General features: G+C 36.9%; 2 protein-coding genes across 4 annotated transcripts; one reads left to right on the forward strand and one right to left on the reverse strand.

Annotated features, from left to right (window-relative positions):
• Positions 1 to 123: 123 nt before the first annotated feature.
• On the forward strand, positions 124 to 5,993 carry LOC120011963 (aldehyde dehydrogenase 22A1). The gene is made up of 14 exons (XM_038863166.1): positions 124 to 372; positions 492 to 532; positions 1,033 to 1,137; positions 1,659 to 1,786; positions 2,023 to 2,145; positions 2,559 to 2,712; positions 2,920 to 3,023; positions 3,095 to 3,173; positions 3,463 to 3,558; positions 3,703 to 3,840; positions 4,731 to 4,946; positions 5,214 to 5,405; positions 5,567 to 5,710; positions 5,805 to 5,993. Exons 1-14 carry the CDS (start codon positions 261 to 263, stop codon positions 5,958 to 5,960), a joined length of 1,788 nt encoding a protein of 595 aa, XP_038719094.1. The 5' UTR covers positions 124 to 260; the 3' UTR covers positions 5,961 to 5,993.
• Positions 5,994 to 9,746: 3,753 nt separating this feature from the next.
• Positions 9,747 to 13,628, reverse strand: LOC120012126 (peptidyl-prolyl cis-trans isomerase CYP21-4-like). 3 transcript variants are annotated; one of them, XM_038863407.1, is made up of 8 exons: positions 13,488 to 13,628; positions 12,415 to 12,616; positions 12,251 to 12,293; positions 12,054 to 12,104; positions 11,473 to 11,558; positions 10,549 to 10,686; positions 10,315 to 10,462; positions 9,747 to 10,233 (listed from the first exon to the last, which is right to left on the reverse strand). In XM_038863407.1, exons 2-8 carry the CDS (start codon positions 12,561 to 12,563, stop codon positions 10,156 to 10,158), a joined length of 693 nt encoding a protein of 230 aa, XP_038719335.1. In that variant the 5' UTR covers positions 12,564 to 12,616; positions 13,488 to 13,628; the 3' UTR covers positions 9,747 to 10,155. The 3 variants fall into 3 exon arrangements, with proteins under 3 accessions (XP_038719335.1, XP_038719334.1, XP_038719336.1); XM_038863406.1 differs by having other exon boundaries at positions 13,403 to 13,555; XM_038863408.1 differs by having other exon boundaries at positions 9,790 to 10,462; positions 13,403 to 13,555.
• Positions 13,629 to 14,074: the final 446 nt, after the last annotated feature.

Here is a 14,074-nt window from a genome sequence, read left to right on the forward strand (position 1 = left end):
TTCTTATTTAAAAAAAAAAATCACACCTTAAAATTGTTTCCTCTTACTTTTATTTTTTTGTTATTTATATACTTCTTTTTTATTTTATTATATTCCAAAAGACAGGTTCACAAGACCAAAAAGACAGGTTCACAAGACACAAAGCTCACTCCTCTCACTCTTCTCACATTTCATGCGATGCGTTCCATTGACGCAGAAACCTAGGGCTATTGAATCTCTCCGTCAAGAAATTCAGAAGGGAGGAATAAAGCGACGAAGACATGCCTTTCTGGTGGCCATTGATCGTTCTAGCATTCGCTTACGCGATCTGTCGATTCTTGTTGATGCTCATCCCTCCCAGTGTGCCTTCTATCAACGTTGACGCCTCCGATGGTGCTTCTCTCTCCTGTTCACTTGTCCTGTATACGTTTTATTTGGAATTGCTTTTTTACATATCGTGTTTTGTTTGTATATGTATGAGTGAGCTCTTTTGCTGTTTACATTAATGGCAGTGTTGGATAGGAACCAAGCGCAGGAAAACAGCTTCATATATGTGAGTTAAGCTATCACTGTCTTTGTGTTTAATCCGACTTTGCATTTACTTGTTTGTTTAATTTCGAAGCTCTTGAAGTTTTTCTTCCTCTTCTTAATTTCTTGCTCAATTGCTTTTTTTCTTCGGCGAAATAAGTTTGATTAGAATGCGATGTCGATATTCTTATGGTCATTTAGAATATGTGGATCTCGTTGCTATTCGGCTCTTATTTTCTCTGCTTTGTTTGAGGTATTAGATTATTAAGCATTTGGTGCTTTGAACATCTAATCTATATAGCTATAGGGTAATTATGCTTGAAATGATTTCTAGTGGTAATGCTTACGTTCCTTCTTCGATTTGTGTGAATGGAAACATTTTTGTTGCAATAAAGAATTGATGCTTTGTCAGTTTGGTAAGCTTAATAGTTTGATATCATTGAAGGAAAAAAAAAAGGTTAAATAGCATGGTAGTATGAACTTAACACAAAATATTGCTTGTTTATTGGTGCAATTGCTGTTCAGATACCTCCAAGAGGAAGGACACAGCAGTCTGATAAAAGGGTTCAATGTTATGAACCTGCAACTATGAAGTATTTGGGATTTTTCCCAGCGTTGTCACCTGCTGAGGTTAGTGATTCTCCGCGTTGGAACTTTTGGTGTATTTATCTGCTAAATAGCATCTTTCGCTTTGCTGCTTGTTTTCTGATATATATTATTTTCCATCCCTGTTGGATATAAGTTGCAGGAAATTAGATGATTCAATTTCAATTGAATGTTGTAATGAAATTCGTAACTGATTATATTTAGAATAGATTAACGATTTATATCAAGGATAAAATATTTTTGATTGGATGCGGTTGAGTGTGAACTGTGAAGTCCAATATTTATTCCAAACATACTTTACTACTGTTGCAGGCTTGAAAAAGCGTAAACAGTTAGGATAGATGGTATTTGCCCTTCTTTGGATGTTTCTACTGAAGTGTCTCTTCACTATTAGGATGGCTTTTCCTGGAGACATTCAAATCCTTCAATTCTGCCCAACTATGCATCTATCTATACAGATATGAATATATATATTTGTACGAGACATGCACATTTGTGTTACTAATCTTGCAAAATGAACTGTCCAAATGCATTTACATGTGTAGGTCAAGGATCGTGTTGCACAAGCAAGGAAAGCTCAGAAAATCTGGGCAAAGAGTAGCTTTAAGCAAAGGCGTCAGTTCCTGCGAATACTTCTGAAATACATCATTGAACACCAAGAGCTTATTTGCGAGTAAGGACTCTATTCATGCACATCTGGTAAAAAACCTTGAATCACTTAATGTCTTTTTATTTTCTTCTTTGCTCAAAGATTCAACACCCTTTCATTTGTTACAAGCAAGCCTTTATGAAGATTTTTAAGTTTTAAATGGATCTAAGACAGCTATCAAGTTCTCAAGGGACTTGAGTTTTCGCAGGATTGCTCTGCTATTTTACATATTTATCTTAATCAATTTGCCATTTGATTAGAATCTCTTCACGTGACACTGGAAAGACGATGGTGGATGCCTCTTTAGGAGAAATTATGACGACATGTGAGAAGATTACTTGGTTTCTTTCAGAGGGTGAACGGTGGCTAAAGCCTGAATACCGGTAGGTGCTTTTACTTTTTGTTATATTTTATTTTGTCCTTTAAAAATCATACAGGATGGTTATAGTTGCATATTGTGATTTCAACGTAGGAGTTAGCGTATTGTGATACCATCATTTGCTTTAGTCTAGGCAGTTTCTCATTTAATTTTTCTAATGAGTAACCATGTAAGCAATCCACTTTACTGGTTCTTTATCACTACTTTTCTGGTTGAATCTTAGATTGACATTGTAAATGTATCGTTCATTTTGAGATGTGAGGGTCATTTCTATGGCCGAAATCACTTTTAATACTCTCTGTTTGTTAAAGTTTTGAGTATCTTTGTAGTGGACTGTTCACTATCGCTAATTACTTTTCTGTAATTGCCAATATGTTGGGTTAATAGCTCATACATGCGTCTTCCCAATGTTTACAGATCTTCTGGAAGATCAATGCTTCACAAGAAATCTAAAGTGGAATTTCATCCCCTTGGTGTTATCGGTGCCATTGTTTCATGGAACTATCCCTTCCACAATATTTTTAATCCAATGCTGGCAGCAGTCTTTTCAGGCAACAGTGTTGTGATTAAGGTACTTAATGTTTTGAGTGTCTAGTTTTCTTTTCTTCTGTTGCCTTTCATTTTGTAACTTCGTTAGTAATCAAGGCAACTGCATTTGCAGGTTAGCCATCAACGCTAGTGCCTGTTTATGAGAAATCCATGTTTCCCATTAGCTTTTAGAATATTCTTCATTACCATGTTAAAGACCAAGGACTTAAAATATCGCTTTTAAGTGTAGGTTTCGGAGCATGCAAGTTGGTCTGGCTGTTTCTACTTCCGAATAATCCAAGCAGCTCTTGCTGCTGTTGGAGCTCCTGAAAATGTGGTCGACGTAATTACAGGGTGTGTTGTTCTGTTGAAGTATTTTATTCCCTGCAAAAACATGTTTATTTACCTAGCTCAACTTTTGGTAGGTTTGCTGAAACGGGAGAGGCACTGGTGTCCTCTGTTGATAAGATCATATTTGTTGGATCACCTGGCGTGGGTAAGAGGGTACGGTCTATTCCTGGCTAATTGAAAGGAATTTCCCCCTTTGGGGTTTGGTGGATGGGCTTTCCTTAATCCTTTTTATTTTTGGGGGGCATCCTTAATCTAGTTCAAGTATGAGTTTCATTTGTGAAAGATGTGACTAGTAAGTATTTTTTTGTTGAAATGGAACATGATCCTCTTTTGATCCTTTTACATTCTTCATTGATATCATATAATAAGTTCGATGCCAGGACTATCTCAAGTATCAGCTTTTTGTATCACTAATAGCCTGGAACATTTGTTTTCCTTGTAGATAATGCGAAATGCTTCGGATATGCTTATACCGGTTACTCTTGAGCTTGGTGGAAAAGATGCATTTATTGTTTGTGAAGATGTAGACGTTTCCCACGTATGATTCCTTTTCTGTTGAATGTCTAGTGGGTTGGGAGGATCTTTGACCCTTACACCGGCCACCCATTTACATTATTTGAAATTAAACTTGTATGTCTTTGGTGTCGATGAATCTGATATGAAGAATATCTAAACAATATAGGTTGCACAAATTGCTGTCAGGGCTGCTCTTCAATCAAGCGGGCAGAATTGTGCAGGGGCTGAGAGGTTTTATGTTCACAGGGATATCCATTCCTCTTTTGTCAGTCAAGTTTCCAAAATTGTGAAATCTGTTTCAGCTGTAAGTTTGTTGCATCCAATAGATTTTTCATGCATCCTTTTTATCTTACTTTGGGTTCTGTGATTTCTTTGGACCATTAACGTAGATTCTTAGCAGATGTGTTGACTTAATGGACACTTGGATGTTAGTCAATTTTTTTCCCAATTCCATACTGCCATTTTCACTATACTTATATTGACCCAAATTGGCATGTATCTGATGTTTCCATTTACATCCATCTGTATTTTGTTTTGACCATGGTAGCAAATATTATGTGGGAGTACAATCGAGCATGTGGCCCAGTGCTAGAGTTGCAGGGGGTGCAACCTAGAGGTCACATGTTTCCAAAAAAACACATGTTTGTTTACATCCATACCGGTTTTTGACTAGAAACATTTTTCTTTCAAATCCATACCAGCTCTTGTCTGGAAACATTTTTCATTTTTTTGTGCTCAAAAAACTGAAATATGAAAGAAAATTGATACGTTTTCTATGCTTCTGAAGTTATTCCCATGAGGCAATTTTGGCAACATCCAAACGCGCTATAAACCTTTCCAAACCCTTTACTACTTTGATGATGATGAATTGGTTTTACCTTGAATCTTTTCTAAAGTGCAACTTTTCTTTTAGGCTTTTTCCAGTGGAATGAATCCATTGTTAAATAAAAAAATGATCTGGAAGTAAAGCCACATAACCAAATAGGATTGCAGGTGGACCTCTCTTTTCATGATTTTAAGCAATTATAACAGCATGTAGATGTGATCACTCTTTATAGTTTATTGAACATGTTAAGGGCCTTAAATTTGTTTAAATTAATTTTCACTGTCCCATATCATCTTATTAGTTTTGATTTTCTTGCATCTGATATATATTCATTTTCTGTCATAAAGCTAGAATTTTATTTTTGGCAGGGTCCACCACTTGCTGGAAGGTATGATATGGGAGCCATATGTTTGCAAGAGCATTCTGATAGGCTTCAAAACCTTGTAAATGACGCCTTGGATAAAGGAGCAGAGATTGTTGCCCGTGGAAGTTTTGGTCATTTGGCAGAAGGTGCAGTAGATCAGTATTTCCCCCCAACCGTGCTTGTAAATGTAAACCATACAATGAAATTGATGCAAGAAGAGGTACCAAAAAGTTTCTTTCTTTAGCGTGAATTGATATTTCTCATAAAGTACCTATAGCATCTATATATACGCTATGCATGGAAGATATCATAAACCACAAGACCTCCTAGGTTTGGGGGCACCGGTTCTTCTGAGAATGGCTTGATTTTAAATGGAAAACATGGTACAATTTTATGAGATATAGAATTCTAGGACATCTTTCTCCTCTCTCATTTGATGCGTGGATAAGCGCCTACTGGATTTATGTCAAACTTGATTAACATGCAGGCATTTGGACCAATCATGCCAATAATGAAATTTAGCACTGATGAAGAGGTTGTCAAGCTTGCAAATGACTCCAGATATGGGCTTGGTTGTGCTGTGTTTTCTGGCAATCAGCGTCGTGCAAAAGAGATAGCTTCCCAAATTCATTGTGGAGTTGTCGCGATTAATGACTTTGCATCAACTTACATGTGCCAGGTAATTTTTTTTCTTTAGTGCTAATAACACAGTTCTATATGAATTGCACGTGTATTCTTTTTTGAGACGAGTAATACGTGCTTCATAAGTCACGGATTATGAGTCATTCCCTAATTATTATGATACTGTGACCAAGCTGAAGTTTCCACTTGAATTTTCAGTCCCTGCCTTTTGGTGGTGTGAAAGACAGTGGATTCGGACGATTTGCTGGTGTGGAAGGGTTGCGCGCTTGCTGTCTTGTAAAATCAGTTGGTGAGGATAGGTGGTGGCCATACATAAAAACCAAGATACCAAAGCCTATTCAGGTGAGTTTTGAAAACCTTATTACATAAAATTCTTCAATTTTATTCATTGGAAATTTTCTTTTTACTAACTGTTGATTTTTCCACATTACTATAGTATCCTGTTGCAGAAAATGGGTTTGAGTTTCAGGAATCACTTGTAGAAGCACTTTATGGCTTGAACATATGGGATCGTCTGCGAGCATTGGTCAATGTTGTTAAATTTCTTTCAGATCAAAACCCTAGTGCCAGCAACAGGAGAAGAAATGACTGATGGTGTGATGCTATCATGGATTACCTAGCCAGGTTTGTCCACTCTTGGGACTGAAATATGTCATGAGAGGCTATTGAGTATCATTTGCATCTTTCTCAGCTCCTTTTTTATTTTGCTCTGAAGCCCTGGTTTTAGTTGCATATTTGGGTAATTCTGCCTGCGTATCGGAATCATAACATGCTTATATCCTAATTTCTCTAATTTTTGGAATTCTTGAAAGTTGAAAATTGAGGATCTGGAAATTTTGCATTGATTAATTGTTTTTATGTTCCATGGAGTCCCTTTAATGGAGCGTAGCTCCAATTTGGTGGGTGCCATGTTTTCTTTATAAAAAGAAACTTGTTTTTGCTTATTTTCAACTAATTTATACATTAAACGAACAAACCTTGGAGTTGGGTGATACGATGGTCACTTACATTTAGACGTCATAAAACCGTGGCGGGATTGGCCCGAGCCCTATACGGGTATGAGAACTTTTTGATTTCATATTATAGTGCCGGCCCAGCCCAAGCATTATGTTGGATTCAGCCCAAAGTTTCGTGTTGGCCTGGGTCAAAAGCATTGGTCCAAAGCTTTATCCAAGGCTTAGAAGAAAGCCAGAAATGCTTATCCAACATTGGGCTGGGTTTTTTGCTTGGCCGAGTAGGTAAGGCTCAACCTGAAACTTAAATTGTGTTTTTTGTCGATGGGCCTAACTACACATCCACACCCATCCAAAATGCAGTATAGACGACGAGCTGGGGACGGGCTGGGCTAAGTGGGCTCCTGTCCCCTTAGATTCTCATCGATACTAAACCTTTATAGGAAATTTTATTTATTTGTACACCATTAAATTACTAAGTTTACCCTACTTTTAAATTTTTTTTATTTTACATAAATATCCTTGTTGAAAATGACATATTAACCTTTAACTATTAATAAAAAATAAATTGATATTTAATATTGAATTAAAAAGTATTAAATCTACACCATAATTCTCCAAAAAAAAACAAATTAAAGTTTACATGCCAATAAATTTTACAAAGTAAGATCGATTTCATTGAAAAATCGTTGAAGATAAAAGATAACATGTTTATACAAATGATTAATCCAACAAACTGGGTTATTCACACCAATATTGTCAGAACCATTATCCTATGGGGACCTGCACTTAAAATCCCTCAACTTCAACACGTTCTTTCACAATGTAAGATACAATTGGGCCATTAACACTCACCTGCCTCGTGTTGAAGCAAGAATACATCCCCTCGACCTCGGATTGAAACCCCCTAAAAATTTATTTTGTATAAACCTTAGAGAGCTGCACCTCAAAATTACATCTCATTTTCAATTCAAACCTTGAGGTTCTTGACTCCAGATCTGCCATGGCTTCTTTCCTTTATGAAGGAAATGCAGTTCAATCAAAGAAATTTTGGGAAGTAAGAAATGTTTCTCCTTGTTTGGTAAGAATGATATGTCATATTGTCATGGGTAGTGATGAAATTAGTAAGAGAGTGTGAGGTTAAATTTGGGGTTAGAGAGACAATGTATATGTAAACTTAACAATAGCATTTCTAATATTTTACACATCAAGGGTATATTGGTCTTTTCACTATAATTTTTTTTGTAGACTTATGATTTTTTTATGTAAACTTATCATATTCAAAAAATGATGTAAAGATAGTGTTTTTGTGGTTTGTAGATAAAAATTCTGTATTTCAGAGGAGATTTATGGGGGAATAAAGTGCAATTTGTAGAAAATTTTCACGCATAGCTAGTTAACCAAGCAACTATATGAGATCTCTCCTCCCTTCTATTAGGACTATAATACTATAGCCAAGTACATTTCAATAAACTTCAACAACTTGAGGTTAAAGAGTTTGAGATTCAATCAGTTGATGACAGACCATCAAATTCCGAAGAAATCATAGCAGAAAAATAAATATTGGTCCAACTACAAGAATCCTCAAACCATGAAAGTAATAGCACATATAGATAGCAAACAACAAGAACAACTAAGAAAGCTATGTAGCAGCACTGGTACCCAATTGCAGTATTGATTACTATTCAAAGGACCAAAAAAGATGGCTAAATAAAACAACTAAAAAGTTGGAACCTACAATCTCATAGTTACATGCACTTCTCTCTCAGTGGCAAGAAAGATGTCAGAATGTACTAATGATCCCTCAGAACAGATTAAAGAACAAAAAGAAAGAGAGTCGCATAGACATACAAAATGCTACCTGCGTGGAGATAAAGATCAATGGTATTGGAGCTTCAAAAATCCCCCAAACTTAGCATCTAGATATTTGTACCTGAAGACCAGATCCATCAACACAAAAAGAAACATCAATATTTGACAAAGATAACATAATTAAAAATTTTAACAGCAACACACGGAAGGCAAAAAGATATGGTCAAAGATTAGGGCAATACAGGCAAGAAGCATTTATATTTGAATCTGTTCCACTCTAACTACAAGGCAATAAGGCATTCCAACACTAAGAAAGAAACTTAAGAGCATTCAAAAGAGTGCATGAAACACCAGTCTAAATGGTCTAATTTCTTCCTACTCTTTAAAACCTTCAAGGCAGGGAAAGAAAAACATTGTCCAAAAATTATTTTCTCAGCCGCTGGGTTTGTTTCCTCAATCAAATAATGACTAATTTAAACAGCTTAATCATTTTGCTCCGGTTCTAAAGTACCTGGCAGAACATAAACATCAACTATGACTCTATAATGGCTTCTAAAACACTACTCAAAGACAGGAGATTATTCTCGTATATAGAGTCAATTGTGACAGTGTTTGGCAGATTCTTTCTCCGATGTTTCCTTATTAACTGATTTATACATTCCGGCCTTTTCTTTGGAGCACCAGTCTTGTGTTGCTCATTCCACGCCTTCACACGAGAATCAACAACAATCGTTATCCAATTCATCTGGTGAAGTTACTCAGAGACGTGAAATGGTAACCCCAACCTCTAAGTGATTTAGGGTTTAGAATAATACTCCTAGTTGACAATTGTTTCCAATTAACAAACGAAAACAAGTTGAACCAAACAAAAACTATAATAGAAATTAAACGAATACTGTCTGTTTATTTTAATCATCAACTTTCTCGCGAACCATGGAGGAGCAAAAATTACCCGAGCGAGATCGGAAAGCGGAATCGCGGAGGTGACACCGCTCGAATAAGCAATACAAGACTTGAGGATCTGAGACACGATCCAACTCCAATCAGGCCCTCGACCTTCCGTTTTGTTTCCATCCGATCATGAGAACCTCCTTCTCCTTCTACTTCGTCTTCAGAAACATAACGGATCTCGCGTACTCAGCGAAAGCCAGAAATGGACTTCCTTCTACGTTTTCTTCCACTCGTGGAGGACCGTCTATTTCCATGTGCGAGTCTCCATCCGAGTCATTGAAGCAGATTCGTTTGTCGAAGTGACTCATGAGTTCGTCCATGCTTGATGTCGCGGAAAATCTGTAATTGCGGGTTTTCCTTATTTGGGAGGGAAATTGTGATTTGCGGGAGAGAGACGAGAATGGCGTTTGATCTTGCCGTTTAGGCGCGATTTTAAAAATAAAACGGGAGAATTTCCGGGCTACCTGTTCAAGGTCGGCTTTACATCGTAGCAGAAAATATATTTAGGCCCGTATCTATGCCTCGGGCCCACGGCCCTTTTCTTTTCGCGTATAAATAAACAAGAAGAAAATTGTGGGCCTGCAAGAAAAATTATTACCCCTACTGAATACTCGAGGATTTTCCAGCATGCGAAAGACAAAACCAGAGACGCACAACCAGCAAAACAAAAGTTTAGTTTCAGCTCAAAACGTCAACGAAGACATGAAATCTGAAGTGCATGTTCATATATACTATTACAAAGAATTAACACCTCCAAATAACAAGAGTGAAAACTCAAATCATGGTCTCCGAAATGGTAAGGCAGTCTTGGAAAGAGTCTAGAACATCATAATGAGCATAAGGAACAACTAAATAAATATTGCATTTTCTGGGCTTCAGGATCAAACTTCCACCTTCCATATCAACACGATAATTAAAAACTCTCAAAAACTGCCCTCCCCTGAGAAGCATGATGTGTTGAATGACCAAAATTTACAACCTCCATGGGAAAGCGAAAACACATGTACTAAAAAAATAGGGTCACAAGCTCGTTAAGCTATTCCAAAACCACTGTGCTGGGTAGAAAAAACTTTAGACTAGTGTTACGTTAATGATTCCCATCGGAGACTTAGGTTGATAGTGTTCATCTGTATCAACGTCCTCAATTCCCTGATAAAAACATTGTGAGCAAAAGATACATATTAGAAATTACATGATTCAACAAAAAACTCGAGAAATATGAAGTTTTACTTGCACCACATCCCCTCCCTTGATGACCCTTCCAAACACTAAAAGCTTATCATTCAAATCAGGTATCGGTGCTGTTGTAATGTAAAGCTCAAATACTTTTCTGTCTCTAGTTTTTGAAGTTCCAAGCATAAATGCCTCGTGCTTTGGGCTGATAAATCACAATTAAAAATTCATCAGCACATATGCATCATATACAAGTAAAAGGTACTAAAACCAAATTTCAAGCCAGAAAACCTTGTAGCAAGCCAATCATGAAGCTTCCCTTTTGATGTCCAATCTTCAGCGGCACCGAGCCCTTCAGAATATGCTCCGTGAATCACAAAATTCTTGATCACATGGTTAAAAGGCATCCCCTTAAAATATCCTTTTTGACTGCAAAAACCAGTTAGTTCAAAAGATTTCATGATGTCTGGATCAAAGATCATATAAATATACAAATAGAGATATTCAGGGGGGGAGGCAAAATTAAAGTTATCCTCTAAACAATGATGATGGTAATGATAATCTTAAACATAGCCAAGACACCCCTAACTTCTGAGGGGCCTCGTAGCAACATGGTATCATCAGATCCCAGTTTCCATTCCTTCTTACAAAAGGTGTAAAGAAAAGGAGGGGAAAAAAGGACTGGGTCAGTAAATAGAATCTTAGGTCTTTCAGGTTTGCCAACATTGTGACTGACAAATTCATCAGAAAAGCTGATAGATAACATAAGAGTATAAGACAGAAATCTATTACCTAAAATTGTCCTTTCACATATAAGACAAATTCTGCAAGAATGTAATCATCTATACATATAAGGTAGGAACCAATTTGACTATATATGTAACATACATCATATTAGTTTAACATTTTAAAATTTCTCAAGAATATAGCTGCATATTCTTCTCCCTTCTCATTTCATGAAATATAGCTGTATTTTCAGGCTTCATCACCCACAATGAGGCAAAATCAATAGGAATTGCACCTGCAAGGAGCAGGTTCAAGCACTTTATACATGCAAAACACGTTTCTCTCTTGCAAAGACAGAGGTTAGTTCATGATTGGTGATTTGGCTTTCAGCTTCTCATTTGCATTTATGAAAAATTAGCAGTACAAATCATGTCTACTTATCAGAATCGACAGAGGTAGCTAGGAAATAAAATACTTCAGTATGTTTACCACAAATCAATGAACTTGTCCACAATTTGGGGAGAGCCATCCTTGAAAAGTTCCACCACTATATGACCTTTTGATGTATTCAGAATCTACAAGGAAGCAAAGGCCTTAACAAATTTAGATAACAGTACAGAGAGGCTAACTGTCATGTGCATGAGCAACTATGACACTAATATGTACATTAAACTCTAAAGATGAAAGGAAGATAAAGGTACTGAGCAGTGAAGAAAACATGTATCCATCCCATCTGAAGAATTTGCATCACATGGATTTATCATAAGTGCCAATGCAAATAACAAATATGCATTGAAGGATACCGCAAGCAAAAGAATGGATCCCTGAAAAATTGCAGTGATCTAATTTAAGAGGAAGTACGTCTTTCACGCAGTTGGGAAGACAGTGATCAAATTTATCAATCAACATAAGTTGATACCATTTCTTGGTATGGTGCTTGCAGATTAATCAGTCCACTTCTTTAAAGGAAAACATCACCACCACTAAAACTGATATAGTGAGTGTTGTAAAATATTCAAAACATATAACATAGAAGGAAACTAGTGCGACCAATTCATTGAATAGCTTACAGCATAACCAGGAATGACATACTTCTTTGAATCTATGAAAGCATTAGCGTCCTGCATGACCAAATTGGAAGCAGTTATAACCTTTAGGCTGAGAAGAACAAGCATAGAGTAAATAAAGGAAAATTTCATGAAAATACTGAAATGAAAGAAGAGAGTAGTTCTTTAAGATTATTTTTGAAAGGAATTCCAAATTATACCTCAAAAACAGATTGTGAGGTCCCTGTTTGGTCCCCCGTTGACCTGTAGAGAGAACAGTATGTTCAATGATTCCTGAGTTTTTGTTAAGATAGCTAACAAATATCTTGAGCAAGTATGATGTGTCACAAAACCAACATGTAACAATAAAAAATGAAAAACAAACCTTCTTGACCAATGCCTGTAAGTTGAGAAAAGCAATATGATTAGTGCAACAATGGAAGTGCAAAGAACTATTGTTGTTGCACTAATACGACTTGGCCCCTTCTTCTTCTTACTTTGAATTAACAGAGCCTGGGGCTTTATCCTTGCCATGAACTGTGTGACCTTCACAATCTTTAAGGAAGCACTCTTACAAAAGCTAAAACCTGCAAACCGTGGAATGATTCAAATTCAGCAAAAGATCAAAGTGAATCTGCTCCCTAAATGCCCAAAAGGGCATTTTCATTTATTATGCTTATTACAAAGAACACAAACACATAGTTTAAACCTTACCACTTAAATTATGAAAGACACGGAATTGCTTTTCCCAAAATCAGAACGCAAATAACATATAAAACAACTACCCAAAAATTTCTTATTCCTGAGCAAATCAGCGTAAAAGAAATTGAAAGAACATCTCTAAACATGCTAAAGTAAATATGCAGCCCTCAACTCAGCTACACACACAATCAGATTCCATCAACCTTTGTGCCTTCGTTTTTTTCCTTTTTATGGTAAGGAAAGAAAGAAAAGAGCAACGAATTCTACTTTGGGACATGAACAAACTAAGAATACTTCAATTCAACCAACATATTCCTCTATACGAAATACTGCTAAAGTACCAAAGCGTTGCCTTCTCTAGATCCGAAACTTCACACTTATCACAACTGTACTATTTATGACAATACCAGTTACTTCAGAGTTTGCGGAGATCTCCAATTTATAGTGAAAAGCAAAAAAGATCCGCAACGACAGGAAAGGAAGCCAATCAAAGAAATTAACAAAGGAGTCTACTATGTAAATAAAAAACCCTAACAATTCAATTGCGTCCAAGCTTATGGACTGAAAATTCAATCAAGATAATGGAAACTCTTAACAATTGAGTTGCGTCCAAGCTTATGGACTGAAAATTCAATTAAGATTATGGAACGTAAGAATAATTCGAAACATGCCTTCTTAAACTGATCGCAATCGCTACTGCAGAATGATAGTTTGGTGAAAGATGTTTAATAAGAGACTAAAAGTGAATGCTTTTACATTTCAGTTCGTTTTCATGACCACGTCGGGGTTGAAGACGGTGGGTTTGATTTGAAAATTGTTGGTCAGACCGACGGGCATGAGCTGGAGATATAACGGACGGCTGTGATCAAATTAGGTGTTAACAACTTAATACTGTCTTCCCTAGTCGGTTTTTTCCTTTCCTTGCAGTTACTGGGATGTAAAATGTAAAATGACACGTTGGGTATGGCTTTTGTTGGAATAAACTGTGAGTAGCTGCTCATCTCTTCCTTCCACTGCCCAGCCCACTATCCCTCTAGGAATCATGGCCCATGGGACCATTCGTTTGCGGTCAATTGCTCATGTCATATGGCCCAATTCTGGACATGGACTTGACAGGCTGATAATGGTCACAACTCATAAGGGTAATCTGCCTTGTCGATGGGTTAATCATGTGGTTCGGTCCTTCAGTTGAGTTACAAGCCCATACAATTGGGCTCGGCGTTTTTTTTAAAATGTGGCAGAGAGAACCCCCCTCCACAGGCCACAACTAGGCAGGGGGGAGTCCAAAAGCATGAATTGGGGTAGCAAAACTAGTGCGAATGCTTCCGGCCCAGAAGAGGCGT

This window comes from Tripterygium wilfordii, chromosome 13 (assembly GCF_013401445.1).
Source record: "Tripterygium wilfordii isolate XIE 37 chromosome 13, ASM1340144v1, whole genome shotgun sequence".
Taxonomy (NCBI): domain Eukaryota; kingdom Viridiplantae; phylum Streptophyta; class Magnoliopsida; order Celastrales; family Celastraceae; genus Tripterygium; species Tripterygium wilfordii.

What these genes read in the sequence shown, in the direction of transcription:
- LOC120011963 (XM_038863166.1), top strand. Translation starts at nt 261, where the DNA reads ATGCCTTTCTGGTGGCCATTGATCGTTCTAGCATTCGCTTACGCGATC. An exon ending in TGGCTAAAGCCTGAATACCG is followed by an intron (nt 2,146 to 2,558) that starts GTAGGTGCTTTT and finishes CAATGTTTACAG; the next exon opens with ATCTTCTGGAAGATCAATGC. An exon ending in CACCTGGCGTGGGTAAGAGG is followed by an intron (nt 3,174 to 3,462) that starts GTACGGTCTATT and finishes TTTTCCTTGTAG; the next exon opens with ATAATGCGAAATGCTTCGGA.
- LOC120012126 (XM_038863407.1), bottom strand. Translation starts at nt 12,563, where the DNA reads ATGGCAAGGATAAAGCCCCAGGCTCTGTTAATTCAAAGTAAGAAGAAG. An exon ending in CCTCACAATCTGTTTTTGAG is followed by an intron (nt 12,105 to 12,250) that starts GTATAATTTGGA and finishes TTGGTCATGCAG; the next exon opens with GACGCTAATGCTTTCATAGA. An exon ending in CATGATTGGCTTGCTACAAG is followed by an intron (nt 10,463 to 10,548) that starts GTTTTCTGGCTT and finishes GTGATTTATCAG; the next exon opens with CCCAAAGCACGAGGCATTTA.